Source organism: Myxocyprinus asiaticus, chromosome 13, assembly GCF_019703515.2.
Source record: "Myxocyprinus asiaticus isolate MX2 ecotype Aquarium Trade chromosome 13, UBuf_Myxa_2, whole genome shotgun sequence".
Classification (NCBI taxonomy): Eukaryota; Metazoa; Chordata; class Actinopteri; order Cypriniformes; family Catostomidae; genus Myxocyprinus; species Myxocyprinus asiaticus.
In genome coordinates this window covers 15,383,346-15,404,168 of record NC_059356.1, presented here as the reverse complement: position 1 = coordinate 15,404,168, position 20,823 = coordinate 15,383,346, and the positions used below count along the sequence as shown (strand labels likewise).

The window sequence follows — 20,823 nt, the reverse complement described above, 5'->3', positions numbered from 1 at the left end:
AAAAAGGCTACGTAATGTTTACCATCAATTCGCACAGGATAGGCAATGTCTGTAAAAAAACACAGAGATGGGTGTGTCTACTGCATATACACACAGCTGTTTCACGTAACTGACCTATTAGAAAGTGTATAGGCCTACTGTGCTGATTAATTATGCAGGAAATATTAAACATGATCATATAAGCCTACTGTATCTGGGATTTATTGTAAGAAAAAATTTATTGGAATATCTGGCTAAATACAACAGAACTGGTGACATTAAGAGCCTAATTTTACATTACACTCTTCAATTAAAAATATATACAATCCGTTAAAGTTTTTATTTGTCTCTCCGGAATATATGGTCCAAAACGCAGGACTCAATTTCTCTCTTCTCGAATCATAAAAAAAGATGTGCTTGTTTACTTTTCTAATTATCCTTGCCAAAAGAAAATACAATTGTGTCTTTCTCTTTTACATGGGTAAATAAACACTTGACAATATAAAGTGCTTGAGAAAAACCTGGATCAGTTCAAACACAACAGCCAGCATTATTTTTTACCTTATATTGAGAACTTTACAATACCGTTACCTTTAATTGTCCATGTTGTAGTTTATATCATTTAATGAAGACACCTTTTAAAATAAATTGCAGGTTTAGTGGCCTTGAAACCATAATACAGAATAATGCATACAACTGTAGATGGAATATGGATCAAAAATGATACAGCTTATGGAAAATGTATTGTAGCGTAAAGTGATTGCAGTTTATCTTGAAATCCATGCACATTTTCCTATGACACTTCTAAAATACCCTGATGTCTGTGGTTTCGGAAAGAATAAATATTCTGCATGCAATATCTCATGCAAATGCTCCAGAGCCATCTGCTTTAGATGGACTGGTGGAGTTTTCTCTCTCCAGCATGGCAGAGGTTATGCAACCTTTTGCCATTTGAAACAGTTGATGCAGTTGATCTGTCAGGCAATGTTTTTCAAAATCAGATCTTTTTTTATTTATCTTCTAGGAATTTAACCAAGAAATACAGCCCTAAACGAGGCAGCAAAGAAGAGCAGGAATGCAGGTAATTTCAAAAGCTGTATGCTGTGTGATTTTTATTTTTTTTCACAGCTGTGATGACAAATGAACTATCCAACCTGATCAATGTGATATCAGAGAAGAAAGCTGTGAAATCCCCAGTCACTTCAATCAGTTCACTGTAGTATGGTGAGCTACGTCTGTCGTTGCTACAGTGACTGAGTAGCAGTACCTGTGGGGCTGTTGCTGATTCCAAACAAAAGCATGTGAGCTCAACAAACAGGCGCATAGACCTGCAAATGACTCCTTATATTCTCCCTCTGGAAAGCAAAACTAATGAAGTCACTCATGGAAATGAGACACTGTTTGAACAAGACAGGATAAAAGACAACATGAAGTGACATATGCAACACATTGAGCTTTTGTAATGTGGTGTATTTACAAGTGAAAATTTCCAGTGGCAATACTGTAGGGCGGAACTTGATTTTATCCATCAGGATTTGATTAGATTGTGAAAAATGGCTATGATATTATTGGTTAATATTAAGTTGGTTACAAAAAGACATTTAGTTTCAGAAGTGGATAAGGTTCTATTTTAATGAAATATTGTTTTATTTATTTTATTAATTTTTTTTTAGGAATTATGTACATTTGTGGATGTTACACAGAAATGCCAGGTATATCTATTAAGAAAGTTTCATGCAGGTTGTTGATAAATAACATAACATAGACATATAAACTTTTTTAAAACAGAAAAGTGTGTACAAACAATAAAAGTGTGTATTTTTAGGTGCCATATTGGTCACAATTTCTTTAAAAGGAATATTCCGGGTTTAATACAAGTTAAAGGATTAGTTCACCCAAAAATGAAAATTCTCTCATCATTTACTCCCCCTCATGCCATCCCAGATGTTTATGACTTTCTTTCTTCGGCTGAACACAAATGAAGATTTTTGGAAGAATATTTCAGCTCTGTTGGTGAATGGGTGCCAAATTTTTGAAGCTCCAAAAAGTACATATAGCCATTATAAAAGTAATCCATAAGACTCCAGTGGATTAATTAAAGTCTTCTGAAGCTAAATGCTTGGTGTGTGTGTAACAAATAGATCAATATTTAAAAGTTTTTTTACAAAAAATGTATGAGGGTCAAGATCAAGCGCTTTGGCAAGTTCACGCAAGAACTGATCAGTGAAATACGAATGAATTCGGAAGAGCAGTTTTGTTTACAACAGAGGAGCATAGATAGTCATACATAGATGACTCATTCGGCTGGTTTGGATCTGTCAACTGTGGCGCCATCTTGGAACGGTCAACAAGGAGAGCTTTTTGAATCGGTTTGATTGCAAGTAAGTGAGTGGAGGAGATGCTTGTAGAAGAAAGAAAGTCATAAACATCTGGGATGCCATGAGGATAAGTGATGAGAGAATTTTCATTTTTGGGTGAACTATCCCGTTAAGCTCAATCGAAAGCATTTGTAGCATAATAGTCGAGTCCACAAAAATTCTAGTCATCCCTCCTTTAAAAAGAAAAAAAATTAAGCAGCAAAAATCTGGGTTACAGTGAGGCACTTACAAGTGAAGTGAATGGGTCCAATCCGTAAACTTTTAAATACTCGCTGTTTCAAAAGTATAGCCACAAAACATAAACAATATGCGTGTTAACATGATTTTAGTGTGATAAAATCATTTACTAACCTTTTCTTTGTAAAGTTATAGCCAGATTTACATCTTCATTGCCATGATGATATAATGTCAACAAACCCTAAAATGACTGTATAAATTATGATTTAAACAACTTTACAGCTCAAATAATACACAAGTTTTTACAGAAGAATTAATGTAAGTGCTTTTATAAAAGTATAAGCTTCACATTTCTGCCTTTTAAACCCTCCAAAAATTGGCCACATTCACTTCCAATGTAAGTGCCTCACTGTAACTAAGAAAAGGAACGAGTTGAAATAATTTTTTGTGGTAATTGACATTATGCCACAAATGCTGTCGATTGAACTTAACTTGTACTGAACCTGGAACATTCCTTAAAGATGGTTTTAACCACCTTTTACTTTTTAATTTTGTAGCTCATTTAAAGAGTCCTGTGGTGTGACAAATTATTGTTTTTATAAAATATATTCCTTGTAGTCTCTCATTGAATATAAAGACATAAAACTGCATGTTATACAAGAACTATAAAATTGAAAGCACGTATTTTCTGTGCCACTAGAGTCTCTGGAATTGCAAAAATTGCAAAAACAGATTTCCCGAACACATACCCCATCTGCCATTGGTCGAACAAACAGTTGTCCTGCCTCAAACTCGCACCATTGTTTGAGCCAATGTTGCTGTGTCAGGCTGGTTGTAATGATTAAACAAACAGCAATGTTTTGAAAACGCCACAGTGTTTAACTTTTTGGAAAATGCAACCTATGAATGGCTTACTTTGTAGTTTATTTTTTATTTTTTTGCTTGCTTATAGTTGCCTCTGCATATTAAGCTGTAATAAGAGAAAGTATTTTAATATCAGAAAAATTACATCACCTTAAAAATAGTTTTACATGGAGCATAGTATGTCACACTGCAGGACACTGTCAAGTCATTTACTCCTGTGCCTGTTGTCTGTTGCATTATATAATCATACATATCATACTTTCTTTAGGTTCTCTAATCACCAGGCCTTTCTGGACATCCTGAATGAGATGAATGACTATGCGGGCCAGAGGGAGCTAATTGCTGAGAACATGATGATCAACATCTGCATTGAGCTCACCAAGTACCTGCAGGAACTCAAACAGGAGCGCAAGATGGTGAGAGAACGAGAGAGTCAGACTGGGAAACTGGGCCAGGCTTAAAATAAAGCATGCAGTGGGACAGAGTGCTGGGGAGGAAGGAGGGAAGGACACAGAGAGGGGGATTGTGGGTGTGAAGAAGCGCTGGAGAGCATGTGACTCTGTGTATGTTTAGGAAGAAACATTAGAGTCTCTTTGGGAGGAAGTCTGTTTTTGAATTGTGCCACACTGTGGAATGCTTTGGGTTGAGCCCACTGCTGTTTATCTTCACGAACAACAGTAGATGCTCATCTTATAACCTCAGCTGTCTCTTTTGTTTATCAGTGTGCATTGAAGGTACACTGTTTTATTTGTAGTGCTCGCTAAGGCAAATATCACTTACTATTATTCCTATTGCTCATAGTTTGAGTTAGGGATCTGAACAAACCCCTAACTCAAAGTATTAAACTTAAGCACATGTAAACATGCTTATTGATTGTTACTGATCTCTTCCCCCCCACTTCTCTCTCTCTCTCTCTCTCTCTCTCTCTCTCTCTCTTCTGAATATGCAGAATCTTTCAGAAGCCAAAAAAGCACAGCAATCTCTGGAGGGCACCTACAAGCAGCTCGACAATGTAAGTCTCTCCCTGTGACGGGTCGCGATGGAGGCCCTGCTGTAGGTGGAATGTCCCAGTGTGTCTTTGCGTATGTCACTGAGCAGACAGATCAGACCACGCTTGATGAGTTTACATCCCTGCGAGAGGCTTAAGTTACATCTCTTTGTTATTTAATCGCTGACTAAGCAAAGAGTGCTCTTTTGTCTGCATTGTCTCGGGTCAGAGCAGGTTTGTGTGCGGGCTTGTTTGGGGGATTTAAAGCGATTGTTTACTGATTGTTTCTGTGACTATGGTGTTGAGTCGGGTGAGGGTCAGGAGTGTAAACAGAGAGATGCATTTAAATATTCTCTTAAAGGTACCGCAGCCAAAATATTTCAGCTATGAAGATGTGTTAAAAAGTCTACCTTTAAAGTCAAATTTTATCCTATTTAATTTATTACATTTGCTTAGGAATGTCTTATGGATGCACCGATATAGAAATTTGCGCAGATACCAGGGCCGGAGTTGCTAATCGGGAGAATTCCTGGTGGGCTGCTCAAAAATTGGGCTGGCAGGTCTGCATGATGATTTAGAACCTTTCAGTCATTTGTTGCGTAACAGTTGCCAGCCGTTCGTGTCATCTGACATGCAAGGGATCAGAATTGCGTATTATAGTGGACACAGTCTCTACCGTATCTTGTCGTCTCACACCCAAACAAATGAGAGAGTGGGCTGTGAGAAACAAAACATTGGCTGTTGCGCTATCACATAGACACTTCACTTAATCGCGGGGGAAGGATCACGGAAGATCCAGTGAGAACAGAATCTATTAGCTGAACGGACGAACGTACTTCAGGTTGCAGATCATCACAAGTTCAACACTGACTGTAGTCTCAATCAGTTTATCTCTGAAATTCTCATTCACTGCAGTGCAGAATGATAATAACAAAATTCTTTATAGTCACAAAATAAAAGAATACTTAAAGTAAATCAGTACAGATGCAACTGCACGACACAACACAGTACAAAAATAAGGGGACTGCTCTCAAAAGATTTAACTCAACTAAACAAACTGCACAGAGTGCCTTTAATATTGTATTATGCACTCAAGCCCGATCCTCTTAAATAGACAAAAACCATATCATCGGTATCCATGACATTTACATTCCTGGTAAATGAAAAGTACAGATTTGTTACTTGTAGTCTTTTTTTACTCTTATTGTTGGAATTGTTTAATGGCATGTAAAAATGTACAGACAATCACTAAACCTTCAGTAAATTTCTTGAGCATTTCATTGCTGCACATATTTTCACTGGATCTGTTGCTATGCTAATTAAAATGCCTGAAATACTCTTAATTTTTAATTGAGTCTTTACATCTTGAAATATATATGTACAGCAGTTAAAGTTCTATAGGGTTATTATTTGCCTAAGTAGACTTCTAAAAACACTTGACATTAAAATGCTCTTAATTTTTATCAACAGATGTAATGAAGTCTTATGTCAGAAGGCTAAAAATTAGTTGCCGACAATTCATTTATGACCAGGCCCAAACAAAATCTTTGGAATGGATTTAAACTTGGTAAAATGTGTTAAACGGAGCTGAGAGTGCTATACTCTTAGCTGAAAGCACAATCAAATTATACAAAATATTTCATAACATGCAAAGGACAAAGGATGTGTAGAAAAATGTGCTATCAAATTCTGTTGAAATCTGCAGAGCTGTTTGTTTGCAGGCACAGATTTGATGAGGACCTAGTTATTACATATAACTGCTATTATAATCTGTACTGTTTTGCCCTTTTTTTTCCATTGTTCACACTAAAGTTCCAATGTAGAATGTTCAATGTTTGCAAACATAGCAAAGAATTACAATATACTGGTTAAATAAAAAAAACAAAAAAAAAAAAAACTAAAAAAAAAACTGCTTGCAATAATTATTGGCTTGTCAGTGCTGATAATTAATTAGACTGATACCGATAATACATAAAAATGCTAATATTGCAGAAACTGATATAGCCATCATTACATTGTATATTCCTACCCCAACATTTTTTTTTTTTCATAATCTTTTGTTAAAATGTAATAATCTTTTCAGCCTATGAAATGGCTTTTCTTCTGTGGGGGGAAAAAAGAATATTAACTAATAAAATCAAGAATCACCTAGAAATAGTAATGAGGAAGTTAAATTTGTTACTAATGTCATTTTATGTTATCTTTAATTTCAGAAAGTAAAAACATTGTGTAAGTGACCAAGAGGGTTAGTTTTTATTCATGTGGTGACCGTTATTGTTGTGGTAGAGTAAAAAGCGGTTCGAGAGGGAATGGAGAGAAGCAGAGAAGGCCGCACAATATGCAGAGAAAACTGATCAGGATCTCAATGCCACCAAAGCTGATGTGGAGAAGGTATGAATATGCTTTGTAATATTTCCCAAATGTTGCCACACCCTTGCATGCTGCACATCCTCAAAACATGCCATCTCATTTTCATCATATCTAAATGCATTGTTGTTGTTTCCTTGTTCCTCGTTTTGTGCCAGTGTCTGATTTCACTAAACTGGTAAGTCTTTATCTGTATGTGTAACTGTAGGCCAAACAGCAGGCGCATATGCGCACGCATATAGCAGAGGAGTGTAAGAACGACTACGCTGCCCAACTGCAGAAGTACAACAAGGAACAGAATCAATTCTACTTCACAGAAATGCCCCTTATTTTCAACGTAAGCAGCAAGTCTCAGTATGTCTTCTCAGTTTACGGTTTTCTATGTGAAGTATCTCATGCAATTTTTGTGAGTGCATACAGTTTTATATCTATATATATATATATCTATATCAGTGTTTCTAAACCTGGTCCTGAAGAACACTAGCATTGCTTATTTTGAATGTTTTCATGATATGACTCACCAATTTTACATAACAAATGCTGCCTTTGCAGGTCGTATACACAGGTATGAAGGCATCAAGGGATGTCAGAATCCAATGTTTGCATTACATCCTGTCTTTTTAGATATTTGGTCAGTTTTTGAAGGTAGCATTGATGTTTCCTTCACTGCCTATGATATTCCAAAATCCTGTGCATCCGGTTCAGCAATTTGTTGTAAGAATAAAAATGGCGTCTGATGTAGCAGGTAAAAGCAGTGATTCGTTTTTGTTATGACTCAATTTCTACTGAGAAATACGATTCATAGTAACTAAATATTTGCCTGTTTATTGTCTAAATCTTAACTGAATTTGTTTTAGATCATTAGACATGATATTGTTTTTTTTTTTGTTTTTTTTATAGTTTTATTATCTTCCCTGAGGTCCACTTATAATGTCAGTAAAGAGGCCCCCCCCCCCCCAGAACATTAGTAGTTTAATAAAATATTATAATTATCCACCTTGTCTCTGACCCTCTGTCTGAAACACTCTGTTTTAAGCTATCTGGCCCTTTAAGACTTAAATGGAAACGTCCACTGTACTGATTGGCTAACTTCGGCTAACTAAGCCCCTCAAATTCAGCCATATTTGAAACTCAATTGGAAGAAAATGAACAAGCTTCACATTATAATTTATAAAACTAAATTTCATGGTTAACACACAATGTACACCCAACATATTTCATCTGAATGTATCAAAATGTTCCTTCAAGCACAGCAAATATCAAACAGTCATGACATTTGAAACATTCGTGAATGAAACTGTTTACTCACAGGTCTGGTAGTGTTTAACTGCCACATCTTTCAATAACAGTTCCTTTGCAAAGCTTGAATCATGTTGTAACTGGTTCACAAGCAATCCACGCTGAAATGAGCCCGAAAACAAACAATCCATGGAGATTTTGGGTGCTTCAACTGGCTTCAACTGGCCAAATCAGAGATGCTGGTCTTCACAGCAGCGACATCTAACACATCTTCTGTGTTTGTTTACACACATAATGGCATGTGTTTCTCCTAGTCAGTGACAACAGCAGAGTGAGATGCGTTTTTAAAAGTTGCGCTTGTACCGCTCTTAAAATGCGGCGCACTTCGCCAGAAACACATTAAAACAAACAAACAAAGACGTCCATATAGTGCATGTTTACAAAAGATGAACTATTAAATATAGCACAGAAATGGTCCAGGATGCCTTCAAAACAGCAAGACAACAGAATGGAGGTCTCCTTTTTAGAGTTATAACTTGACATTGCATCTTTTAAAAGAGGCATGAGATGCATTATTAATGGTCAAAGCCATTTCTACACCTAGTGTAGGATGTAGAAAAACATTTAAATCTAGATAGACACATGAAGGTGTCCTGTGTAAGGCCTCTTTGCTGTAGATGAATCTCTCATGACAGACCCGTTTCCCTCCTCTTCACCTGCGTGACTGACTGTGAGCCCTAGTGGGCGGCGCCAAGGGTGCAATGACAAAAAATAGGTGTTGATGTCTTGCTGAAGAGGTAACGTCACAAGGACCAAATATATCTGATTATGACTACAAGTTCTACAAATTCCAAACAGGTCATTTCAACAATCTGGTTTAAATAAATGCTATTTTTCTATTAAGGAGGCAGTTTTCAGTCCAAGGATAAATATTGGAGATGCCTTTGGAAGATGGAGACTGCTTAAAGCCCAGAAATCCTTTAAAACGGATGCTGAGTTGGCTAATTTGCGTGTCAGTATTCTGGCAACCCGCATGAGCTTCGAGTCTGGGTGGGGCAGGCAACTCTCCAATATTTTGAATTTGGACTGCAGTACCCATTTCAAACGCTTGTTGTCAATCTTACATATAGCACCTTAAAAAAAGCTAGACAGCGCAACCAATAGAACAGAACGCAGCTGTCTCGGGACTTTAAGTATTTTCTTTACATAGCTTCTGAAAGAAGAACGTCGCGCTCATTGGAAAGATGCTGAAAAAACAGAAAGATGTGGTGCAACAGTCAAAGACTTCTGTCTAGGGCATATATACATAGAAAACCAAATGCAAAACAGCGCAGAAGAATTCAAAAATGCGTTTGTTGTGAACGGCCCCTTAGGGGGTACCTTCATTTTAAAATGATGCCTGTGAAGTCATTAGTTGCTTTCACACATTTTGTTTTTATTAATACACTTTTTTCTAGTTGGATGTCATGTGTGAACAGGGCCTGTTGGGAAATGCCAGTAAATCAGCTCTGGCAATTTTCCAGAATTAGAAGGTATAACATTTCTGGAAAAGTTCAGTTTTGATGCTATGTATAAACAAAGCCGATAGATTAATATAGTTTTAGTACATATGTGGTCAGGACGTGCTGACATAAGAAGTCTACTTGGGCCAATGACAAAGTTTTGAGAGATGACGGAATAGTGCAGCACTATTTAATGTCTGTGACTTGGGAGTCTAAAAATCTCGTCAAATTGAACAGATAGCTTCTCTTCATCCGAGCGGATAAAGAAATTTGTCGACAGCTTACAGGAACAGTCAGTGATTCCGTTACTTAAGATAAAATAACTAGCCTCCTTTGGGAATGAGGTATACGCAGGACCATAAGTCAGATGATCGGCATAACAGCTTGACAGTTTAAAGATAATTTCCAACAGATGACATCACATTTACCTGCATTTTGGTGCTGATGTGTGAATGGTAGCAAAACGGAAAAAAGACAGAAAACCATGGTATGTAAATGGCAGATGTGGTAGATTTACCAGAAAAGACAATTCAGCAATTTTACTGCAATTTAATGGGTTTCATGTGAAAGTGGCTATTGATTCACTGGGCAGTGAGGGAGCAAGGCAGCTGCATTAGCAAAAAGATGCATCCAGTGTATCTGCTAATAAACTTATAAGTAGAATCAGGCATGTTAGATAAGGGAGATTTCCAAAATGTGCATCGCTGGAAAACTTCAGGACCAGAATTTAGAAACTCTGATCTATATGTTTGTGTTTGTACACTGCAGAAGCTGCAAGACATGGATGAACGGCGTATCAAAAAGCTGGCCCAAGGCTACATCCTATTTGCAGACACGGAGCGCCACGTCATGCCGATCATTGGAAAGTGTCTCGAGGGCATCACCCGAGCTGGCACGAATGTCAATGAAAGAAACGTGAGTCTGCCGTCATACTCTCATTATAGCAAAAACTTAGAGTAAAGTTGACCCTCTGCAAGAGTAAAAATGATTTGTGTTATTCAGGACTCAGTGGTTCTCATAGAGCAGCATAAGTCTGGCTTCGAGAGACCAGGAGATCTGGAGTTTGAGGACTACAGTCAGGGAATCAACCGAGCCTCCTCAGACAGCAGCCTGGGCACTCCTAAAGGTCCCCTAGAGCTGCTGGGCAAGAACAAGAACAAAACCTTCCGGTTGTTCTCTAAGAAGAGCAAGGTAGGCTTCAACACACCATGAAGGTTACCGCTTCTGAAGTTCCAGTTGTTACTTGTGGAGATGGAAAGTTCTTTTGCACACCCTGCTGAAAAAAACAGGTGATGCCAGCCTAAGGTGGTCAAGCTGACCATTGGTTAACCAACTCAACGAGGTCCCCACTACCTTGTTGGTGGTGGTTTACTAGCTCTCACCAGGTTGACATCAGCCTCAACGGCTGGTAGTGCACCTTATCAATCACCTTAACCTGCTTGGACCAGCAAATGATTATAAAAGACCACATTTGACCATCAAGAATCCTTGTAAAACCAGCTACCGTCAGAAGCTGGTTTTAGCTGTATTTTCCAGCAGGGTACGATCCTCCTACAGAAAATTTGTGTTCATGTAAAGGCTAGTTACAGTATATACTAATACGTAACAGGTTTGGCTGGAGAAGGTCTGTAGGTAGAGAGGTCCCGGTAGGGACGGCCTTAGATCTGAGGTCTTTTGCACCCTTCATTTCCCAAGAAAGATGCATCCACCCCCACCCTTCCTCAACTCAACTCTTGATCTCTTAAACATCCCAAACAGATCAACACATTTTTCCAGTAGGCATCTTCTGCATGGCTCTCTGGCTGTGAATGGGGATAGAGAAACCCCCAGCTCTGTTGTTTTGCTCAGCGTGTGACCAGTACTCTTACTGGCAGCATTCTGCTGCGTTTGTGCTTTTTCTTAAGGCACTACACTGACACTGCTCTCCGCCATGGGCCTTAACACACACACACTACTGCTATTATACACTTTATAATATATCATTCAGTCCCATTCACAATGATACCATTGTGCACTGTCTGCTATCAGGAAAGATGCTCGGTTGCATCTGGTTAACTTGTTAAAGAAAATACTCTTAAAATGAGGGTTGGAGGCAAAACATTCCCTTCTCCTCAGTCATGTGATGATGCAGAGCTCCACATCGAAATCAGTGGATATCTGTTTGTTTTAAGAAGTCCTCTTAGGGCTGAGGGATGAGTGGATTTTTTAAGAACACTTCACCTTCAAATTAAGAACATCACTTCCTGCCCCTCTAATAACCTCACTTCCTGCTTTTTCAACACTTGGCCTTTCTCACCTTCGCCTCTGCATTTCCTCTGCCAGCCTGCTTGAGCTTGTTTGCCGTCTTTACTGCCCAGTCTTTTTCTGTTTCATTTCCGTGTCCTAGTCTTTGTCTGAATCAATTCTTTACCTTGTGAGAAGGGTCCAAATTATTATTTTTTTTGCCACACTTGCCAAAGTGGGTGAATTGAGAGAATTTACCTTCCATAAATATTTCCTATCGACCATGAAATTGTGTCATGCATTATTTTTGTTAGAAATATTTCCCACATTTCTATATTATTTGTGTTCCCTTGCAAATAATAATTTTGTGAGGTAATGTGGCGCAATGGCTTTAGGCTTTCTGCACTGGAAATGTCTTAAATAAACATCAGATGATGACATGCAGCCAACATGAACCAATCAGCCATGAGCTCAGGCTAGATTTGAGCAAAAGTTAAATGCCACCATTTTTTTTTTTTTTTTTTTTTTTAACATTCCACTTATTGATAACCACATGAAGTTCAAAAGGAAAACAAACTTTGGGCAACCAAATTTTTTTTTATTTTTAATTTTGGACCTTGCTTGTGAGTTAGCAAATGCTATAGATTTTTTTGTCATGTTTTTGAAAAGATTGTAGTGCAAATCTGCTTTGCTCCCTCTACCCTTAAGTTTAGATCAAACATCCTTCATTCCCAGTTGCTTCATTTTTTCCTCATAGTGCATGTTCCCTTTCCGGCTGAAACAGTCACAATACCACAGAAGCTAAAACCGTTTTGAGAAGAAATGCTTACTTTTAGCACCAAGCTCAGTCTGTCATTCATTAAAACACAGAACTTATAGCAGATTGTCCGACACCATTTTGTTATTCAAGTCTTCAATTTTCTCTCGGATCAGGGTGAAACATTTGCTTGGTTCCAAAACCCAGTGAGCTGCCTTCCTAGACAACATTTTTAACTGTTAACTTGTTAGCTTAGCAACATGCTAACATCAGACTCTTTTTCTAATCATCCTGTGAGCGATAATTGAGCCTCTCATGTGCTTGGAGGGCTTTTTTTGAGCTTATTAAAGTAACAAGTTGTTAGCTAAGCAAGAAGCTAACGTCAGACTCCATTGGAATCGACTGTAAACGTTAGCTGGTTCTCTTGTTCGCTTTGAGTACTATTTGTGTGGGAGTTATGCAGTAAATTAGGAGGTTCCATTTCAGTTGGCATGCCTTAAAAGGTAGCTGCCTGTGTAGGCAGCGAGGTAGATTACTAGGTTTTGGAACAGAGCTAATATGTCACAACAAATCTGTGTTCTCAAAACAGCAATCTGCATTATTTTACCTTCAGACTAATTTGTTGCAATATAGTCATACACTGTAAAACCTCTGAATGATAATTGGGCATAGAGTGGCTCCATGATTGTAATCCTCATCATCAGTTTTAATATAACAGCTCTGTTTTGGAGACACATTGTCCATGATCATGCTGCCTTCAAGTCATCTTGTGAAGTTCCTGCTTATGAGTTTGGAAGTCATACGATGTGATGTGTGATATTTATTACTCCCAAAGACTGAAAACTACTGAGCACTAATACAACAAAATGAAAATAATAGAATAAGCGATAGGTGTTTAATTGATGCTTTATGTCAGAGGTGCCCAAAGTTGGCCCATGATGACCTTTGATTTGGCTCGCCTTGCCATAGGTGACGAGGGGGGAAAAAATGAATAAAAAAATAAATATGTCTTTGATGCAGATCTTCATTTTTTAATTCATCTTTTTGTTTTAACATTTTTTGTTTTATTTTTGCATTACAAAAACTATAGCTTGTTTGAAAAGTAGAGAGTATAAGTGATTTATTTTGTAAAAATGTATATGCGTATGAAAGTTCGCTCCATTGGCCATCCCATGTGCCACCCCAGAATATTCACTATGATTGGCCAGCTCCAAAGTCGGAGGTGGGCATTCAATACCACCAGACAGAACCTAGTTGGTTTAAAATGGAGCGTGAACTGAAGCAGTGCCAAGAAATGTCAGATAATTAGGTGGACTCGCAGAACAGTGCGTACAGTCATCTGAAATGAAATATGGCTTGATCGCGCACTATCCACAAAATTCCTGAGTCCCATGATGCTTTGTGCGCAATGTGGGTGGGACTTCCGGCCAAGAGTATAAACAAAGGTAAACTTATTTACCAGCACAACTTTAAAGATGACAGAAACTTGTAAACAATCGAAAACATAATTAAAGCGATGTAATATTGTTCTTCCCCGTCCATCTGTTATTAATGATCGGTGGGAGGATGAAAATATCATGATTTAGAAGCATTTTAGTCATTTGTTCAGCCTTTGTGTAGTGATGAAGAAACTATGAACATGCTAACCTGAAAAGCTCCAAAGCCTGTCAGTGTTATTCATAGCTGTAAAGGTTGGACATATTTTAATGAGGACTGTAGATAATTGTTTATTTTAAATCAGATATTGATTGTAGTCATACCCGAAGAGTCCGTTCTATCGAGCTTGTGTACTTACAGAGACAGCAGGATTCTCATTCATTACAGACTCGCGAGATGATACGCTCATGCTGCTGTTATAGTTTAGATAAAATACAATTATTTTGCGAGAGATGAGTGTGTAGTATTCTCATTCTAGCATTATAACTGTTAGGTTACGCACATAATCTCCGTATCTTACTGCTAGCCTAAACCGATATGAAATGTTTGGTGTTGCCAGAACGACTGACCCTGTTCAGAGACAGATTGACATTATTTTTCTTGTCAAGCAATAAAGATGCACTAGCAGTCACACCTTAAACTGTGCCATACTGAAAGAACCACATGTAATATAAATAAATACATGTATTTGGACATACATTATAAACACTGTTCACAAAAGATCAATATTCTCTGTACAACAACTTTGAAACAATATGTATTATTAAAAGCACTTTACAAATAATTTTCATTTTTACTGAATAATAATGTCCACATATATATATATATATATTGCAAATCAATTTGTTTTTTTCTTTCCCTTAAGGGAAGACATGGCCATCCTGCAAAGCAAGGAGTAATGCAGGGCAAAGGGAAATCAAATTACAATTTTAAACATCATAAAACATCTCACTACCATTGTCACATCTCATAATTATGGTCTTCCAGTATAGAATTCACCCACTGAGCATCACAGAATGAAACGCATTAACACAATTCATTTAACCAAACGTATCTGGAAGGAATAAATAACAGTTTTTTTTTTTTAACTGAGTAATGTCTTCAAAACATGCAGAGCATCTGCAAAGACCAATGCTGAATAGAAATGAACATGCATTTAAAGTTTCACACACGCGCGCACACATGCACCTGTTGCCAGAATTATGCTATTTTGTTGTTATATTTATAGTTCACGGCACTCCGTTTCTGAACGTCTATCACAGCCGAGCCATAACGGAGGATCTTATCCTAAGTATTCTCTGCTGTTGACTTGTTGTCAATAAAGTGAAAAGAGCACATAAACAAATTATTCCATGGTTTTTCCCAAACAGATGTTCTAAAGTCAGTCCTTCTGTAGGCAGCCGGGTGGACAGAGAAGCATTGGGTGGAGCGGTATTTTTGCGGGTGGTTTTTGCTCATAACATTATTGTTTTAGCCCAAACTTTAGTTGCGCTCGAAAGTGATTAACGACACACATTGTCCGAGAAATTTTCAGAATCATTTTACAGTGTTTTAAAAGCAAGAATCTCACAGTAAGAAACGCTAGCTAACTGCTACGACTGTACACAAAACAATACTTCCGCTAGCCAACCGGAAGTTCTGCCCACCTGTCAAAATACAGTGGACTCGCTGAAAATATTGTGGATATCCGCATGAACGTGCCCACTGAAGCGCACCCATGAAGCGGGCTTAATAAAGTCAGGTGAGGGAGCATTTCAATATAAACAACGGTTCCATTCACTCCAAACACCTCACAACATTACGACAAGCACTATAAGTGAACAGACCAGTACTCTTAAAAATCCCTTTTCTGCCCTGCCAGCTAGACAAAAACGGTAATGCAGTAAACTAATTCTTCATATTTCATCATCTTATTCTGACTAAAACCCGTTTTGGGGTGTGTATAACATCTGTGTGCATCATACAGTAATTCGTTTGTCAAACGTGAGGATATCTCGTTTACTTGCAACTATCTGCCTAAAACAGATAGCTGCAAGTTTTTAATAACCATAAAATACAATGCCATATTTCGGCAGGTTCTTAATCATAATCATATGTTGTAGTCAACGAAATGAATAGGCTTCTCAATTTTTTAAATTGCAGAAATGTGCTTCGTAGCTTTTATTTCCTTTCATAATGTAATGCATTCAGCATAATCGCCTCTTATGAAAAGAAGCAAAAGTACAATTCAAGTTTTTGATATCACAACAGGAAAAATGTCAAATAAAAGTAGGCAGGCTAAATGCATTAACTGTGCAAAAAACATTTCACAGCATTGTTTAATTCAATAATCCTATTACATTTGGCAGTCCCAATAAATGGTACTACTGAGTGAAATCCAGGACAGTGTGTAGCCTAGGTCTATGATAAGAAATATCTTTAATATCCTCTTTGTCACAAAACAAAACAATATAATACTTGATAGTATTACATCATGCCATTGTATCTTCATCTCTCCAAAACTGCACAGAACGCTGTTCTTAAAGAGACAGTAACCATGTTTTAAGAGACGCTTACATTTACTCGTTTAGCAGACATTTTATCCAAAGTGACTCACAAATGAGAGAGACACAACATACATACAAATTATATTGAAATCAATTATGTGCATTGTGCAAGTATAATAGGACAATTGATGATTTAAATATTAGAGTTCTCTGTGTTTTGTAGTATTCATATTTAATTTTAAAATAATACAGTTTAATATATGCAATGTTTACTTTTGGCCCTTCATAAGAAAATGTTTGGGCACCTCTGCTTTATGTATTTTATCATTCTTGTGCTGCAACAGAGAGTGATGGTTTTGTTACACATGCCTGCTGCCTCATAAATCTACTAAATGAGCATTATTTTTGGGCTAGCTTTATAGCTATTTTTCATCAGCAACGTGTACAAAATTAAATTGTACATTCATGTTGAAACATTCACCGTGAAAACTTAATTATGACTAATAGCAATTAGCTTCCATTATTATTATTTTATTGACATGCCCCCAACTTGGAAAGTTCAGGCTCCAAAAAATCCAGAGTTTCCCATTGGTAATTACAACATCTTGGTGCCATTGAAGTGTACTTATCTCGAAAATACAATCATTCCAACATGACTTAAAGGCAACATTATCAATTGTGGAAGGTCAGGACTTGAGTGTTTGCTTATGGAGCCATTGTTTGCATCTTCATCTGGCTGATTGCATTGCTGGTTTGGGGACTTTTGCTTTGGATTTTGGGCTGTTGGTGGGCTGGGTATTCTTTGTCTTGCTTCTACTGGCTCTTGCTGAAGGTTGATCCATTTTTGTCCTCGTTTTGATGTTGCTTTGAGGTGTTTGATGGTGTCTCTTTCTTTTCCCTTGTCATATGTCTTTTTTGTTTGTTTTTTCCCCCTCTGTCCCCTCTCCTGCTGTCCTGACCCTGTGTCCCTCTGTGTTTGTGCCTGGTGTCTGTCCCAGCTCCCCTCGTCCTCACTCAGTCCTTTCTCGACACCCCCCACCCCCTCGCCCGCTAACGGACCCCCCTCCCCCAAGTTTGGCCGGGACCCCCTGTCGTACTATTTGAAGGAAATCAATAAGACAGTCAAACCCAGAATCTCTTCCTTCCGGACCCTCAAAAGAACGGTGAGTAGGTCAGGAGTCAGACTAAACCTGTGTGCTGATGCCGGCACATCTCTTTAAGTAATTCAGCTGCCATTTGAAAAGCCTAGATTGATCCGGGTCTAATTAACGGTCATGTGCACTTGAATGGTCATTAATTAGTAGAAATCATTGCTTTTCACCACTCATCCTATGATCCTAATCCACAAGAACACCAGCTCTTCACCTGTTCCTGCCACACTCTTTTAAACGGCACTTCTTGAGGTTTAGCTAAGACTGGCGTCACACTAGTCGACTCAAAACATCCCTTTTTGTAAGGGATGTCTAGTGTTTCCCACAGGATTTTGTGAGACTGTGGTATGTGGACCTCGGCCCTCGGATTTTGTACATTTTAAAGTTAAATGCATTAATCTGCACTTTGAGAGCAAAATTAAGAGGCTAGACCTAGACTTTGTGCACTTGTAAAAATGTTGTGCTCTAGTAGTAATTTAATCATAAACACATTATGACATATATAGATATGAATGGTGATGACACGGCAAAAAAGTCACACCCACAAAGCATAAACGAGATGGAGTTTAACACAGTTCACAAATGGTCAAATTATAAAATCGACTAAAGCATACATTTGAGCCAAGGCTCGACATTAAGCATTGACATGCGCTTTTCCTCCGGACAAATAAATTGGTCATTCACTTACTTGTCCGGAGAGAAAAAAGGACATTTAAGTTACATGCTGAAGTAACGTCAAAAACATGTTGTATATTTTTCTAAAATTATGACCGATGCCCAACCTAATAGTGTACCTATGCAATCAACTCAATTCTCTGCGACAGAAAAGTAAACTGCACTTGGTGGGGGAGGAGGCTGTTGTCATATGATAATTATTTAATGTTATGTATGTTTGTCAAATAAAGAAAAGCCTCCAACGCCGTCATTTACAGCAGGGGTGCTCACACTTCTATGGAATAAGATCTACTTTTTCATCATGTTATTGCAGCAAGATCTACCATGTACAATAAAGGCTATACATTATCACAATACTAATATATCAATAGTCGGTAGTGAAATATGATGATTCTCAATACCAGCTTCAAAACCACAACAAATAATAACACTAACTAATATGTTAATTATGGAAGAATGGTTTCAAGTTTTTAATTATTCAAGACTATTAAACAGTCAGTAATAAAATAACTATATAAAACAGCAATGAATAGAAATAGATTAAAAATAATACAAATTAAGAAAATTAAGTGCTTTATTTAACAGCTTTAAAAGTTTTTAACAGCAGTAGGCTATCAAGCATTCAAGTAAACATTCAGAATGAAATGCAACATAAAACTACTACTTGTCTTTACTGTTTGATTATAATACATGAATACTTTTTAAAGCCACTAAAGTTATCCAGTCAATAGCAGTGAGTGTTGTCTTGTTTTATTGTTGTGGTTGTTTGATTGTTATAATGACTCACTAGATGGCAGCAGGTCTATTAGCTTACATTTATACTTACAAGTCCAACATTTTAATACAAATCCGCTTTTTTCTCTGCTGTTTACGTTCACTTTAGACATCACTCTCTGTGTTTTACATGAATAACTCACCAATTTTGAAATGTATTTGACCGTTCAGGTGCGCATTAGTGCGAGCATTTTCAGCACACACACATATGCCGCCAGGGCGTAGCTTTTACTAGATCGCTAGTGAATTATAAAATTATGCGCTCTTCATTTCTTTCAACAGCAGAATAAGAATATGAACTTTCTAATAAGTGACACAGGCCTAAGCTATCACAAATATAGCTGGTTATTTATTTTTTTTCAGTCAGTTTTAATCAGTCAGCTTGTCCAGTCGGGCAAGTAAAATTCTTTCACTTGCCCCTTCAAAAATCCACTTGTCCCAGACAAGCGTTAATGTCGAGCCCTGTGTGCCATCAAAGAAATGAAGCAAAAGTGGTTACCTGTGTTGAGCTTGCTCCTCAGATGCCGAAAATAGTTACATTGTCAGAGCCGCTGGTAATAATGTTAATGTTAGATAATTGGTTCCAATGCGTGCGTGTATGCAAGCATTGTGTGTGGGGGGCGGCTGACTGACTGGGAGTGAAAGATGCTTTGCCGAAGCAATGGTGCAAAACACAGTGTTAGAGATCATTTATGTTATTATGTGAAGTGTAATAATGGGAAACACTGGATGTCACACCTACCGAGTAAAGGTGGAAATCAGCAGGGACCTGGCGATACAAATTAGTATTGATATCTGGGTTGTTATACGTTATTATTGCGATTTGTTTAGTGTATTGCGATTCAAAACTGTTATATTACAATCTTTACTTGCTTATTTCTCATTCCTTTTCATTGGATTTTGGTGCTTTGCTCAACAACAGCTAAATTTCTTGGAATTTGTAGAGCCATAGAAGTAGCAAAGAGCATATTCTCATCACTAAAGAAAAAAAACTAGTGTTGTTGCTGAAACTTGCCCCAGTATATCAGCAAGTTTGTCATACTTGCCGATGAAGAAGTGGAGTGAAAATTAAACCGCTTCTCCTGACATTTCTTAACGATTCTCTTGAACGTCCCATACTGACAGCAAATAAATGTAAAGTTCACCAAAATAAGAAGGGAAGCACCACACAAATGTAACAAGTTTTCATAACTGAGTTAGAATGCAGTGACTTGTCTTGTGAATGTGTGTATTTGTACCCAAGTGGCTCGCATTAGAAAATGTATGCTATGTGTGCAGGGGGCACTTGTTTTCACTGAAGCAGACAAGACTTGCATTCAATAAAAATAGACCGCTCTGTCTCTGCCTTCTTAAGTTTACGTGAACCCCAGAAAAACACCATGGATAACAAAATTTTTGCACACACAAATGGCAAGATCTAGTTGAAAATTGGCAGTAGAAATCTGATTGCCTGACTTTATGCTACATCTGTGAATCTGAATGCACCAGACTCCTGGAAACAAAGTCATGTTTCCAAGGTGCCGGTTTGCTACAGTTAGCACCTTTGAGAATAAACTCATCACTGGATTTGACAAGCTTTGCCAGGTTAAAATGCACACCGTTTCAAAAGTGCAGCCTCTAGACATAAACATTATACATGTTAATATGACTAGTGTGATAAAATCTCTGTTCTATATAATTAAAGTGTGAAACAATTGCTAATAGGGTTTACCAGCATTGCATCGTAATGGCAACAAAGTTGTAATGTTGGATAGAACTTTACACTGATAAGGTTAGGAAGCAGTTTTATTACACTAAAATCATGTTTACATATATAATGTATACTC

General features: G+C 37.6%; 1 protein-coding gene across 2 annotated transcripts in view; it reads left to right on the top strand.

The window, feature by feature from the left end:
- Nucleotides 1–20,823, top strand: part of trip10a (thyroid hormone receptor interactor 10a) — a 58,522-nt gene that overhangs the window by 26,514 nt on the left and 11,185 nt on the right. Inside the window, exons 3-10 of one of the 2 annotated variants that reach the window (XM_051714859.1) lie at nt 1,004–1,060; nt 3,667–3,814; nt 4,348–4,410; nt 6,673–6,777; nt 6,962–7,090; nt 10,263–10,409; nt 10,497–10,685; nt 17,396–17,560. In XM_051714859.1, coding sequence (XP_051570819.1) covers nt 1,004–1,060; nt 3,667–3,814; nt 4,348–4,410; nt 6,673–6,777; nt 6,962–7,090; nt 10,263–10,409; nt 10,497–10,685; nt 17,396–17,560 — 1,003 coding nt within the window. The remainder of the gene's footprint in view (nt 1–1,003; nt 1,061–3,666; nt 3,815–4,347; nt 4,411–6,672; nt 6,778–6,961; nt 7,091–10,262; nt 10,410–10,496; nt 10,686–17,395; nt 17,561–20,823) is intronic. The other variant, XM_051714860.1, reaches the window with a different exon arrangement.